The sequence below is a fragment of the Camellia sinensis genome, chromosome 5 (assembly GCF_055761805.1).
Source record: "Camellia sinensis isolate YWXY chromosome 5, ASM5576180v1, whole genome shotgun sequence".
Lineage (NCBI taxonomy): Eukaryota > Viridiplantae > Streptophyta > Magnoliopsida > Ericales > Theaceae > Camellia > Camellia sinensis.
The window spans coordinates 38,703,041-38,717,828 of record NC_138965.1 but is presented as its reverse complement, the minus strand read 5'-3'; the positions used below and the strand labels follow the sequence as shown (position 1 = coordinate 38,717,828).

The 14,788-nt window shown below is 34.8% G+C and overlaps 3 protein-coding genes across 3 annotated transcripts; 2 read left to right on the top strand and 1 right to left on the bottom strand.

The window, feature by feature from the left end:
* Positions 1-2,845: 2,845 nt before the first annotated feature.
* On the top strand, positions 2,846-3,856 carry LOC145791340 (uncharacterized). Its single transcript, XM_082871697.1, has one exon. It carries the CDS (start codon positions 2,846-2,848, stop codon positions 3,854-3,856), a length of 1,011 nt encoding a protein of 336 aa, XP_082727823.1.
* LOC114305055 (uncharacterized) lies at positions 3,771-5,391 on the top strand. Its single transcript, XM_082867932.1, has 4 exons — positions 3,771-3,989; positions 4,085-4,362; positions 4,474-4,878; positions 4,968-5,391. Exons 1-4 carry the CDS (start codon positions 3,916-3,918, stop codon positions 5,213-5,215), a joined length of 1,005 nt encoding a protein of 334 aa, XP_082724058.1. The 5' UTR covers positions 3,771-3,915; the 3' UTR covers positions 5,216-5,391.
* Positions 5,392-8,955: 3,564 nt separating this feature from the next.
* Positions 8,956-12,378, bottom strand: LOC114284258 (disease resistance protein ADR2-like). The gene is made up of 5 exons (XM_082871696.1): positions 12,295-12,378; positions 11,895-12,194; positions 10,878-11,798; positions 9,696-9,863; positions 8,956-9,192 (listed from the first exon to the last, which is right to left on the bottom strand). The coding sequence occupies exons 1-5, from the start codon at positions 12,376-12,378 to the stop codon at positions 8,956-8,958; spliced, it is 1,710 nt and encodes a 569-aa protein (XP_082727822.1).
* Between the last annotated feature and the right edge of the window lie 2,410 nt (positions 12,379-14,788).

Sequence of the window (14,788 nt, the reverse complement as noted above, 5' to 3'; positions counted from 1 at the left end):
CTATTTCATAAAATTGTAGTTCAAAAAAAAAAAACAACTTTAGAACTTGTGTTTTTTACTTCAATTAGTTTATTAAAAATATTTTGAAATTTTGTTTTATTGAATTTTGTTTTATTATTTTTTTAAATAGTGTTTTGAAATCAAATTAATTTTATATGGAATTGAAAATAAGTTAATTTTTTTTGTAAATTTTAAAAAAGAATTTTGAAATGTATTAGACTAATGATTCATCTCCCTAATTTTGCTTCGCCAATTCCACCCCCAATAATGTGGAATTAGAAACGTTAAAAATGAAAGGGAGAGAAGTGTGGGAGCGCTTCATATGAGGGTGAACCACGTTGAAATTAAGAGATAAAATTAAGAGATGTCACTCAAAGTATTAATATGATAAAAAAAATAAAAAATAAAAAATAAAAAAAGGTCAAAAGTGAGATTGGACAAAAGAGGTCGAGTGGAATATCATGACAACCAAAGGAAAATGAAAGGGAAATGGTCCCGGTTGCAATATATATCTTATGTAATTTTATTATAAAATTATATAAATTTTTACAAACTTACATAAATGATCTTATAAAAATACCTAAGTTAAATACAAATTCATATGAGTCTATTTATAAGAGTGAGTTTTCGCGAATTTACGTAAATTTGCATTCAATTTACATATTTTTTTGAGATTATTTAGGTGTATTCATAAAAATTTATATAATTTTATGATAAAATTATATATACGGTGCATTACACGCGGGAGAATTTTCCAAATGAAAGAAGTGCAAAGGGGGTTAAAGGGGTGGGCGCACATGATGCTGCTGAGAAAGTTGGAATGCACAAACACAAAAAGATAATAATAATAATAATATTAATAATAATAAAATTGGGTCAAGTCAAGTAACTATTTTTATTGTTGTTTCTTTAGGATAAATTATACTGTACCTGTACTGATAAATGAGATAAATATAACTGGTTCTGTTAAATTTGAAATTAAAAAAAAAAATTTGTTTGAGACTACTAAAATTTTTCACTTAATTTGATCCACAAAATATGTAGTATGAGATGTGTTAATCATATAATACCCAATTCCATTGCCATAGCATTGTGAGATGAATTTATGGGTTTAAACTATAGGTGTTTAATTTATTCCAAAAAAATAAAATAAAATAAAATAAGTGTCTAACATTTCTCATAAGAAAAATATATGTTAATGTACTGATTGCATATTATGAAGCAAAACTAATGCTGTACAAACTAATAATTTTTAGAAATTTTTTTTATTGATTACCGTGAAATTTAAGATATAATTAAATTGAGTCATGTTTTAGATTTAATTTTTTTTTTTTATTGCATGACATTTTAAGAAAAGTTGTACGGACATGGCAGTTGGCCTATTAATCTAAGTATCTGTCTTTTGGAACAATGAGAAGGTAGCAACTGCAACTCACACAAAATTAACAAAATATTTAACACACAAAATGATATCTTATTTTTATCATTTTTTGTTAATTAACACACGTTGAGATACAATGTTAATCATGCCATTAAAAATGCTCTAACAAGCAAGGTTGTTAAGATAGCGATCCGGATCGTAGGATCGTACGATCCTACGATCCATTTTTGGAGAATCGATCTGGATCGTATGATGAATCGCATTTTGTTCAGGATCGTAACAGGATCGGTGGGATCGTATGTGGGATCGTAGGATCGTATTTGGATCGCGATTCTATACGATCCTACTTTTGGCCCTTTTTTCTCTTATTTTAATACAGGTTTGATGCCTTCTCTCTTTTCTAAAGACCCACGACATAAGATTAGGGCAAAAGATTGGGGAAAGTTGGTCACGACGAGAGCTGATAGCAGACGAAAGCAGCAGTGAAGTGAGAAGAATCCATCCAGCCTCCGTATCCAGGTATGCTTCTACTTCTTCTTTTTCTTCTCTTCTTCCTCTTCTTCTTTGTTCGACTCATTCTTCTCTTCTTCTCTCTGGTTCGACGACTTCTCTTCTCCTCTGTTCGACTTCTTTTTATTCTTCTTCTTCTTCTTCTTCTTCTTCTTCTTCTTCTTCTTTCTTCTTTTTCTTGTCTTCCATTTTTTTCCCCTTTTCTGCTACTGCTTTTTTTTTCCCTCTTCTTCCATTTTTCTGTTTTCATTCCCCTTTTGTTTTTCTCCCTTTTCCCCTTCTTCTTTCGTTTTCCCCGTTTTTCCATTTTTCCATTTTTTTCCCCTTTTCTGTTACTGCTCTTGTTCCTATTTTTTTTTTTTTGTTATTTTTCTTTTTTGTTTTTTATTTTGTTCTATTTTTCATTTGGTTGCTTCCATTTTTTTCCCTCCTCTTCTTCTATGTGTTCTTTTTGTCTCACAAGTTTGTAAGGATGGATAAGAAGATGTTATGTACTAACCCTTTTGCTTTGCTAAAAGTTTATCCATGAATTTATTATGCCAGCATCTTGACTGTATCTGTAACTTGACTTTTTTCTCTCTGATATTTCACAACTATCAAATTGTAAATTGTGATCAATTGATTCAATGATATTCAATATATGATTGTAGGTTTGTGAATTTAGTTAACAACGTCTGCCTCTGGTTCTGGAGAGGGAGGAAGAGGAAAAATGTTGCGGGTAACTGAACGGATCCTGGTTGGGAACATGGAATTGAAATAGATGCAGCAACCAAAAAGGTACAATGCAAGTATTATAACGTGACTCGATCGGGAGGTATATTTAGATTAAAACATCATTTAGCTTGTACTCATCAAAATGTTGAGCCATGTCCTCAAGTCCCAGAAGATGTTAGAGAAAAGTTCATGAGTCTTTTAAGAACTCAAACATTAGAGTCTCAAAATAAAAAGAGAAAGATGTTTGATGTTGGTGATGATTCTGAAGAGGAGGTGGAACTATTATCATGTCATCATCAAAACAAACAACGGGTGGGTGCCATGGATAAATTTGTGATGAAGAAATCTGGACGTCAAAATCAAAAAACTCTCAATCAAATGTTTAACAAAGAAGAGAGAGATGATGTTTGTCAAACTATAGCTCGTTTTTTTTACACTAGAGCAATTCCTTTTAATTGTGTCAAGAACCCTATATTTCCACTCATGGTTAAGAAGATTGGGGATTATGGAAAAGGACTTGTGCCACCATCGTACCATGAAATTAGGGTGACATTTTTAAAAAAAGAAGTGCATGAGACAATACAATTGGTTGATGAGTTTAAGGAACAATGGAAGAAGACCGGATGTACAATTATGTCGGATGGATGGTCAGATAGAAAGAGAAGATCCATATGTAATTTTCTTGTGAATAGCCCTAATGGAACTATTTTTTTGTCATCACTAGATACATCCGACATTTCAAAAACGGGTGAAAAGGTTTTTGAGATGTTAGATGAGGTTGTTGAGAAGGTTGGAGAAGAAAATGTTATGCAAGTTGTAACTGACAATGCTTCTAATTATAAATTGGCGGGACGAATGTTAATGGATAAGAGAAAGGGCTTGTTTTGGACTCCTTGTGCCGCCCATTGGATAGATTTGATGTTAGAAGATTTTGAGAAGGAAATACAAGTTCATCGTGTTACAATTGGTAAAGGAAAAAAGATTGTGCCATACATTTATTCAAGGACAAATCTTATTCATTGGATGAAGGAGTTTACAAAAGACATTGAACTTATAAGGCCTGCGGTAACTCGGTTTGCTACCTCTTACTTGACATTGAGACGTCTTCATGAGCAAAAAGGTGCATTGTTCTCTCTATTTCATCAAAGAAGTGGAGGAATAGTAGATTTGCGAAGTCTGAAAAGGGGGAAAAAATTGAAAATATTGTTTTGGAAAATCGACATTTTTGGAAGGGTGTTTCTACCAGCTTGAAGGCTGCAGTACCTCTCATTAAGGTACTTAGGTTGGTGGATTCGGATGAGCATCCGGCAATGGGATTCATTTATGAAGCAATGGATCGTGCGAAAGAAGAAATTCAAAAGAATTTCAATAATGTCCTAACATGGTAAACGTTTTATTTAGTGTTGGCTATTTACTCTTTAATACTATTTCCCTAAACTTTTTATTTATTCATTAATAATGTTTATTAAATTGTGTCAGCTATGACCCTATATGGGCCATCATTGATAGAAGATGGGAAACCCAACTCCATCACCCATTGCATGCTGCAGCATACTTCTTGAACCCTCAGTTTCATTATAGTCCCAATTTTCAAGCTGATGCAGAGATTAAAATTGGGTTGTACAAATGTCTTGAAAAAATGGTCCCTGGCACTAATGAGAGGGTGAAGATAGATTTGCAAATTGATGCATTCAAGAATGCAAGAGGACTCTTTGGTATACAAAATGCAATCTTGACTAGAAAAAAGAAATCCCCACGTTATTTATTTTTACCCTAAGTTGATTTGTAAGTTGTATCAATCTTATGTTATGATTATTTGTTTTGAAGAACTTTAAATTTTGAACTACTTAATTAAAATTTCGATGTAGGGGATTGGTGGGACTCTTTTGGTGATGAATGTCCTGAGTTGAAGAGGTTTGCAATTAGGGTATTAAGTCTAACAGGCAGTTCATCGGCGTGTGAGCGCAATTGGAGTGCTTTTGAGATGGTACACTCAAAGCGGAGGAATCGTTTACACCAAAAGAGAATGAATGCCTTGGTCTTTGTCATGTACAATTTGAAACTGAGACAAAGGCACAAGAATAGACAAGCAATCATGAATCCATTATGTTTGGATGATGTTCCATCAGACGGTGAGTGGATAACAGAGAGAGAGAAGCCGACTCTTCCAAGAGAAGGAAATTGGTTGACTGTGCTTGATAGGAATGCTCGACATGGATGTCATTCAGAAGATGAGGAGGTAGATGCTCTTGCAAAGGATTTGGAACAAGCATGTAAGTCTAGGTACATGATACATCTTTTAGGTTTAATTAGAAGTTGCAATTTGGATTTAATTTGGATTTTTTTTTTCCCTCTAACTTAGGCCGTGACCATATTGGAGAAAATGTCGATGAAATTCATGAAGTAAGTGATGATGATGATATGGATGACAACATGAATGCTCCAAGGGATTTTGATCATGACTTTGATGATGCTACTATTGGTGATGATGACATTGAGGAGTTAGGTGACACTGTGGGTGATGATGAAGATGAGGGAGACAGTGAGATCAACAATGTTGTTGATTGTGGCAATGATGATTTCGGCGATGAAGATGATGACTTATTTTAGTCTCTTATTTATTTATTCTTCTCTTATTTTAGTTTGTTTTCTTAAGGATATCAATGTTGTGCAAGTGTTGTTAACTTGAAGACTTGAAGTTGAATTGCTATTTTCTTTTAGTATGTTCTTTTGTTAAGATTTGAGGAAAATGTTTGAATGACAACTTGAATTGCCACCTTCTTTTATTATGTTTTCTTTGTTTAAAAAAATGTGCAAAATGTATATTTGAATTGATTATTGTTAGTGAGCAAGGCACACAAGTGAGAATGCGAGGATTTGAACATCGATCTACTCATAAGTATGAGAGCTCTACCATTTGCGCTACATTCTCAAGTTTTGTTGGGTCATTTTATATGTATTTTTATCGTATTAGTTAGACATATAAGAATTGTTGCATTTTTTCATTGTTGTAGTAGGATCTTACGATCCCCGATCCGATCCTACGATCCGATCCTCCAGACCCCAAAAACGATCCTATGTAGGATCCCGATCTTAACAACCTTGCTAACAAGCACCGCCAGAAATGGTGAAAGCAACTACATAGAAACCCCAAACAAAAAATGCAAAATGTAAGGAGACTCCACTGATGTGTTCAGGCTCTTTCCAAATCCTTGAATAAATTCCACAATCACCACTGATGATCAGTAGTACCTACCTACATACCATTAATTTACAAGATGAGGACTTTAAGACTCTGCTTAACAAAATAGTCCCCTTTTGTCTTAGACATCTAACTCTGCAAACATCAATTTCTCATTCCTAAGGAATTATGAATGAATCTATCATGCGACTTGATCATATGAATCTATCATGCGACTTGATCATGTGATAGAATAGAATTTGAGATAGGGGAACAGTCCAAACAACCTTTAACATAAAATAAAGGATAAATTACACTCACCCTCCTGAGTAGGGATGGCCATTTTAATCCGATCTGCGTGGCCTGCCCATACCTGCCTAAATGTGGCGGATTTTACCTGCCCCAACACTTCTATGGGGCAGGGGTGGATTGTGTTTTGGTCACTTGCAATAGAGCGAGGGCCAAGACAGGTATCACCTCCATCGATCTAATGACATTGGCTTTTTTTTTTATAAGGTCAAATCAATTGAAACTAATGCAGATACTAGATAAACATTTAAATAAACGAAGATATATATACATTTTAGTACAGAAAAGATGAAACATCATTATTTTTACATTTTAGTAGAGAAGAGATGAAGCATCATTATTATTTTTTTATATGACTAGTGAATTATTAATAAAAAATAAGTTAACTGTTCTATAAATTAAAATCATAAGAAATGTTAGAATAATTATATCCAAAGTATAGGATTATTTGTATTTTTTATGAACTTTAAAGAAAGTGAGTGTTAAGTTACCTAAAATAAAAGGCATCATCATCAGAACATTTTCAGTTCCAAACTCCTCACTCTGTCTGCCCAACTTTGATGCATAATTAAATCCCTCGAAAATGTACATGAGGAAAGAACCACACTGAAAGTGCAAAAAAAAAAAAAAAAAAAAAAACAACCCAAGGACAGCTTCATATGGGAGGAAACTGATCCCAAGAGCTATCCTTAATTATTTCAAAAAAGCAAGTCCCCTTTTTTTCATTTTAACAATGCATCGTGACTTCCAACCTTCTAATCCCTTCTAAACTTCTCAATGGATCAACCGCTCAAAATTTGAAATTTGAAATTTTGGATTTCAAAATAAATATATAAGGATCAAAATAAAAAATAAAAAAAATAACCAAACGTAAAACGGTCAAGGCGTATTTTACTCAAATATCACCTAATAATATTAATTTTCCTCGGCACATATATGGACTTGATATTTAGGTAATGAAATGGGATACCCTATGTGCATGTTTGATTGATAAGATTAGAGTATGAGATTGGAATTATTAATTCATGAGCCAAATAATCCTGTGCTTATTTTGAAATTTTATTTCAGGATTATTAATCAAATGGATAATTAATCCAACAAATTTGAAGCATTATTAGTAATGGGTAGAAGTGGGATTATATATCCTGAGTTGGGAAATAAAATAAAAAGACTCCTTTACTTTTGACTAAAAATTAAAACACTTATTATTTTTATATAATTTTATATTTTAGAAGGCTAAAAATAACTTTTAAAAATTTAAAAATATTTTTTGATATTTATTTTATCAAATTAGTTTATATTTTTTAAAAATAAAAATAAAAAACAAACCAAACATGGCCTTTGTATTTTGTATTTTTATTTTGCTTTTATTTATTTATTTATTTATAATTTTTTTCAAAACCACGTTTATGAAGAAATTTTGATAAAGTAAAAATTGTGAAGAAACATTAATGGAGGAGAAGATTGGAGAAGAAGATAAATATAGTTGTAATCCTACATTCATATGTTTTCTTATCCACTGCAAATCAAACAATGGACAAGGAGATAATTTATCATACTAATCTAATTGGATAGTGAATACTACACTAATTTAATGGGATTATTAATACATTCACTATTAATCTTGTGAATCAAGCATAGCTTATAGGTGTACAACACATATATGGATTTGATATTGCCTTTGACAACTAAGTTAAAAGTCAGCTTATTAGCTTTTTAGTTCACATTATTTCTTTATTTTTTTTGCACATTTTTTAAAAGAGTCCAAAAAAAAAAAAAAAAAAAAAAAAACTTTTAATCTACTTCTCAAAATAAGCCAAAAAATGGGATCTTGTCCACTTGAAATGGCATCTGGTACTTTAGGACATATAGAATAAAAGTTGTTAATCCCTAGCACAGTGCCGTTTTTTTCACTAATACGGTACATAATGGTATCAAAAAATATTTTCGAATAGGTTTTAAATTTTTTACTATAAATAATTACATTTATTAAAAATATTGTCCAGTACCAAATAATTATCGTATAATATAAACAGTGCTAATAAAAAAAAGTGCTCATATTTCAAAAAGACTTATAAAATAACTAAAAACTTAAAACACAGATTCCAAATACCTTAAAATGACTTAAAATACAAACCCATAGAATGGGATTCTAAACTTAAAAGAACTAAATTCTTAAAACACAAAATCCAGATATCTTAAAATACAATATCGACAATATTGTCTAAAATGGGATCTTGAACGTGAGATCCTGACTTCCTCTGTAGGTGTACAACACTTGAACTTGAGATCTCCACCCAACAACCAACTAGGCTAGGCACCAAGTTGTCTTTCAATTTGTCATCTTGTTTCCACAACTTCTAAGATACCTAACAAACACACAAATAAATAAAATATAAAATAGTTTAACAAAGTATAAATTTAATATACAAAATATGTACTATAATGACCACATTAGAATGCATTGTAATTTCTCCAAATCTGAAAAAAAAAAAAAAAAATCAGTATGTTGTTTACCCTTTTACTAATTATATTTATCAAATGGAAAGATACTACTACCTGTTGTTTATAATTAGCAACATGGATGATGACGCTGATGATGGCATGGGAAATTATCATCTCGCATGTCCGAAAAATATTCTGATAAATCTCCAACATTCTCCTAAATATTGTGGTGTTGGCTACATATCGCAGGGTGCTCATCATACACAATTTGGAACCCAACTTCCTTTACCTTAAAACTCTCAACTAAATGCACTGAGAGATTCACATCATCGCCAACTTCCATTAACTGATGCGCAATCATCCAATGGCTTAACCATACTGGGCTATGATGCCATGTGTGACCCTTGGTCTTATTTCAAATAACCATACAATCGAAATCATAAACCCCCTCAGAATCTTCATCGGCCTCAGAATCTTCATCGACATATGCATAGAGAACATATACGTTCAAGGCTTGGATCTTGAGATCAGGCAATGAAGTCACTGAAGGCACAATGAAGGATATGGAAGGCGCACTTCTCTTATTGCTTGACCATCCAGGTACCTCACTCCCAGGAAGAAATATGTTGTATATACCACATTCATACAGCCCCTATGCCATGTTATTCATAACAATTTCAACTATGAATTATATTTTTTTTTTTTTTTGATCGGCAAAGAAAAATTTCATTTAACAACATGAAATTAAAGGTACAGGAAGACGACATGCATCGAGAGAGATTCGGAAAGTACAAAAGTACCCCTACTACTGCTACTCGCATCCATACAACCAACCCCTTGGCCTCTCAATTTTTTAAAAAAAGTTAAGAAGGACTTAACTAGAAAATAAAATACAAGAAATCCCACAAATTCAACCCACCAAAACAACCCACCAAAACTTGATTTTTCCAACACCGAAACAGCCCAAACCGCCCAAACTAAAATCTAATCAAACAACCCACACAGTCCCTACACGCCTGTGCAGCTACAACTCACAGGCCTCTGCAGCTACAACTCCCAAAGTCCTCACCACCCATGCCTATGCTGCTGCCCACGCCTCCCCTACGCTGCTGCAACTCCCTACTCCCAAAGCCTACACCAACCATTGCTGCCCACACCACACCTATTCTGCTGCAACTCCCAATACCCACCCTTATGCTGCTTATCCGGCCTAGAAGACTCCCCACAGCCACCACCAGAAAACTTCACTGCAGCTCCAACATAGCCAAACATTATCTGCCGAATACACCCACTGCAGTTCCAACTCCCCTGCATTTCCACCCACTGCAGATCAACACCCGCTACCACCACTAACTCACCCACAGATCCTCACCCAACAGTTCTTCTTACTCACTGCCACCGCTATCTTATTCACAGGTGAACACCCAAGAAAATGACCCACTTCAGTTCTTCTTCACCCCTCAAACTCTCACTCGGAGAGGAGTGCACGAACGAAAACCAGACAGAACTGGATCGCCTACGAAGCGAAGCATCGATACTTGTCCACCAAATCTGAACCAGAGTTCATCCCTCAAGCTCCTACTCGCAGAAGAGTGCTCGAATGAAGATCCTGGACGTCCCCTAATAAAGCAGCTAAACCGGGCCCCGAATCACCAAAAAACAGAGACTACCGCAGCAATGCAAACACACCAAGGAGGGGAAAATGGGGAAATCAAGTTTATTGAACGAAAAAACTACCAAAACAACACCGAAAAGAGCTAGGCCAGCCGACCACCATAGCCAAAGGCGGTGGCCGGCCGGCCCAAAGAGAGGCCTGGAGCGGAGGTTTTTAGAGAGAGAGAGAGAGAGAGTTTTGAGAGGAGGTCGTCTGCATGTGAATGTTCAACTATGAATTATATATACACACTACAGCATATAAAAGTTTTAGAGACTAAATATTTTAGTCTCTAAAAGTGAAAATTTTGTTACAAAAGACATTTAGGGATCAATTTTCATCGTCATGAGGATAGTCACTAAAAGGTCGTCTCGAAAAGTAAAAAACAAGACTTTTAGTGACAAAGTTTTGAAAATGTCCATAATAAATAGACTTTTAGGGACAAAATAATTTGGTCTCAAGATGGTTTATTTTTTTAGACAAAAAATTTGGTCTCTAAAGGATAATAATTCATCACTAACGTCCAATTTTTATTGCTAAAAATATAATAACAACACTTTTTGCAACAAAATTATTTGGTCTCTAAAAAATAATTTTGTCCCTAAATTTTGATCTCTAAAACCTTAATTTTTTGTAGTGACAACAACTATATGTATACTCACAATGATAGATAGAAAACATACTTGAAGTAGATATTTCTTGAATGTTTGTGTGATGTTGTTCATCAAGTACACCTCAAGGTTTCCCATAGATTCCAACTCAGTTAAGCCCAAGCTGTTAACTATTTTTGCATCAGCATTGCCAATGGGCTCTAACTTGAAAATCCCTTGAACCTCAACCAGTTTTTCACAAAAATGTGTCTTCAAAGCCAGATATGTAGTCCAGTTAGGAAGATTTGTTATCATCTCCAGTGAACTACATTCACCGACATCCAACACTTCTAAACCCATTGGAAGTTCCGGTAGTGATTGGAGTCTTGTGCAATGAGATAACCTAAGTGATCGAAGCCAAATAAGACCTTTGATGCTTTTTGGAAGACTAGAAATCGGATTTTTACTTAAATCCAAATCCTGTAACAGAGAAAACCTACCAAGAATTTTCGCAAGATCATCATATGACATAGTGTAGTTTGAAAGACTTAAGCTTACCATACAGCTCGCTAAAGATGCCAATGAAAAATAGATGGATTCGGGACATTTTCTTGGTTTCAATAAGAAAGGATTGAAAAGCCAGCTCCATGGTTTAACATCGCTAGTGGTACTTTGTATTTTATTTATGTCAATTCCATCTACATTGAACATTGTTAAAGTATTTATCTTCTCTAGCTCTGTAGGAAATTGATCAAGATTTGAACAACCAGAGAGATCAAGTTTTTCCAAGGATTTTAAATGACCAATTTTGCGTGGAAGCTTCTTAAGATTTTTGCAGCCTTTGAGATTCAAGAAAACAAGCCTCCCTAATTCACTTATTGATTCATGAACCTCAACCAAACGAATGCAATTCTCAAGGATCAAATCCTCAAGATTTGGGAGTTTGGTGAAGTTGGGAGTAGTGCGGAGACCATGGGAATGACTGAGATTCAGGACTTTCAATGATATAAGCAACTGCCACATTAAAAAGGAAAACAATTTTCAGAATTCATATGTTAATCTTCAAAAGAAAAGATAATGAAAATAAATATGGAATTTGTTTAATTGTACCCTGGTTCCCTTCCAAACTCGCACCAACTTGCTATTCCGCAGTTCAAGACCAACCAGACTCTCTAAAGAAAAATCACTTGGTATGGATTTTTGAGAATATCCATGCCAAGACAACCATCTTAATCTCTTAGGGAATTCCTTGTATCCTCCCTTGATTTCAACACCATTGAGCATGAGCAATATAAGATTTTCCATACTCGCAAATGCATCAATTTCCAAGTCACGGAAGGTTTTGTTGAACCAACTTTCTTTCTCTAAAACATGCATATCAAGGTGGAGGCCTTCAATTTTTTTTGTCCCCTGATAAGAGGAATCATTGATTAGGATAAGAAGAGAACATTAAACAAAACTCAATCAAGTATTGGAAAAGCATGTTTCTCACTATTTTTCTCCTCAATACATTAAAGGAATCCTCGTGGCGCCCCAACAACCTACATTTACCCAGCTCATTGGATGATTGTTGTTGAACAATGTATCTTCCCATGTCTTGAAGCAATTGATGCATCATCAAAATCTTCTGTGTAATCGTCAAGAGACATCTGTCAATGAGATTGTCGATGCCTCTTTCTGAGGAGAAATCACAAGCATCTAGAATTCTAACCGTGGAATCTTTGCCCCTTTTGATAAATAAACAAGCAATATAAAGGAATAAATTCTTGTCATGGTCATCCAAATTGTCATAACTTATTTTTAATATTTCTAGTATGTCTTTCTCAAGATTATTTTTTAGTTTTTGTAATGCACTTTTCCATATGTCTAAACTTTTGTCAGATAGAGAAGAACCCAAAACTACAAGAGCTAAAGGAAGCCCTTCGCAATGCCACACTGTAACGCCCTCAAAATAATAACATTAAACCCATCAAATAAGACATTCATTGACATAAGAAATAACCACATTCTTCTATTCAATAGAGTTTCATTACAAAAGTATTACATGTTAACAACAAAAGCAAATGCCCTATGGGCTTACAGCTTTCCAAGTTAACACTTGGTTACAACAAAAGAGTGCTAACTCATTTACACATTAGGCCTTTGGCTTGAATTTACATGTAATACATCAAAATAAATAAAACGACAAAAGTATGTCCGCCTCTAGCCTCCCAAGCTATGTCCTTGGAGGTGGCATGCTACCTGTACCTGAAAATGATATTCCCATATACGGTGAGCCACAGCCCAGTAGAAATACACTAAACCAACTATGATCAATGACTAAAAGATTAGCAATTGATAGATGGCCAACACTGATACATTCACATAAATCACATATTTATGTCATACGACTTATGAGTCCAAGTTACTTTTCATTTTCCCTTTTTCAACAGATAAGCATGTCAGCTCTATCGTTATTTCAAAAGATATGTATAAAAACTATATCCCACATTCACAGATAAGCATATAAGCTGTATCCACATTTCACAAAGATAAGCATATGAGCTGTATCTACGGAGTTCATCCCCTATCTTCTCCCAACACTATCCGGTTTAGAGGTACATCCCCTATCTTCCCCTAAACCGCGGAGTACATCCCCTATCTCCTCCTCTACACATAACGTATACAAACACATTGGTTCTATATACAATCACTCAATACATACAGTTAATGTATTCTACCCACCGTCAACTTCCATGACACATTTCATTGATTAGTGTCCATTTGCCTAATCATCATGCATTGTCTACAACAATCACGACTATCCTCCACCGATAGCCCAAAGCAATTATTTCTAAACAGAAAATAAATGCACAAATGGATATTCAATCAACATTTCAATTCGGTGTGTGATAAACAATTCAACTACACCCTTTAACTCCATACATTCCCAATCTCGACAATTCCATTTCATTTCCTCATTTCTCACAATTAACTATCTCAATTAATCAACAATGTAATTAGGTCATTTTTCATAATTACCATTTCAACCCTTAGGTCCCATTTTCATCAATGATTCAACATTTATTCCATTTCTCTATGCCAAACATGCATCTAGGTTTATCATGAATAAAACCCCAACTTTTATAAAATAACACAAAAGCCCCAAACTTTCACCAAATTACCAAACCAACCCCAACATCTCAAAATACCAAAATTTAAAGACAAAATCCATAGAGAGGAGTAGGATATCCCTACCTCAAATTTGGAGCTCCAAGGGAGAAGAAGACAAAACCCAACGCGCTCCAAATCTCGAAATTTTCAGATTAAAATGTAGCCCTCGACGATCAACAACTTTTTTGTAAAGGCCAAAGATGAGCAAATCACTCCTACTAGATCAAAACCTAGAGAGAAGGTAGAGTTCTAGAGTGAGAGGCTCAACAATGGTGTTCTTGGAAAAGTAGGAGAGAGAAGAGAAAGTGAAAAAAGTGATTTAAAAAGTCAAAACATGGAACTTAAACCCAGTCGACCCGCTTGAGTGTCAAACACCCCGCTCGAGCGTCACTCACAGACTCCCGCTCGAGCGTCAACAATCCCGCTCAAGCGGCGGATACACACTCCCAGAACTTTTACAGAACCAGGTCTTCGCTCGAGCTTCCAACTCCCCGCTCGAGCGGCACTCACACAACCCCGCTCGAGCGGCCAATACCACGCTCGAGCGTCCAACACTGCACAGAAAATACTGGATGGGTGCAATTCCCGCTCGAGCGCCAACACCCCCGCTCGAGCGGACAGGTCAAAATCTAGGCAACTAGTTTTGGTTTCTAAACTCAACCAACCTGTAACAAACCTGCCCAACAAATCCTATAACTCAAGTACGAAGTAAAAGGATATAAACAAGATAATAATCAACTACCAACATCCACAGACACATGCCCGGATCACTGTTCAACAAGGGTAAACCCGGGATCGCTATAACCTCCCCCCCTTAAAGAATTTCGTCCCTGAAATTAAGCACAAGTTTT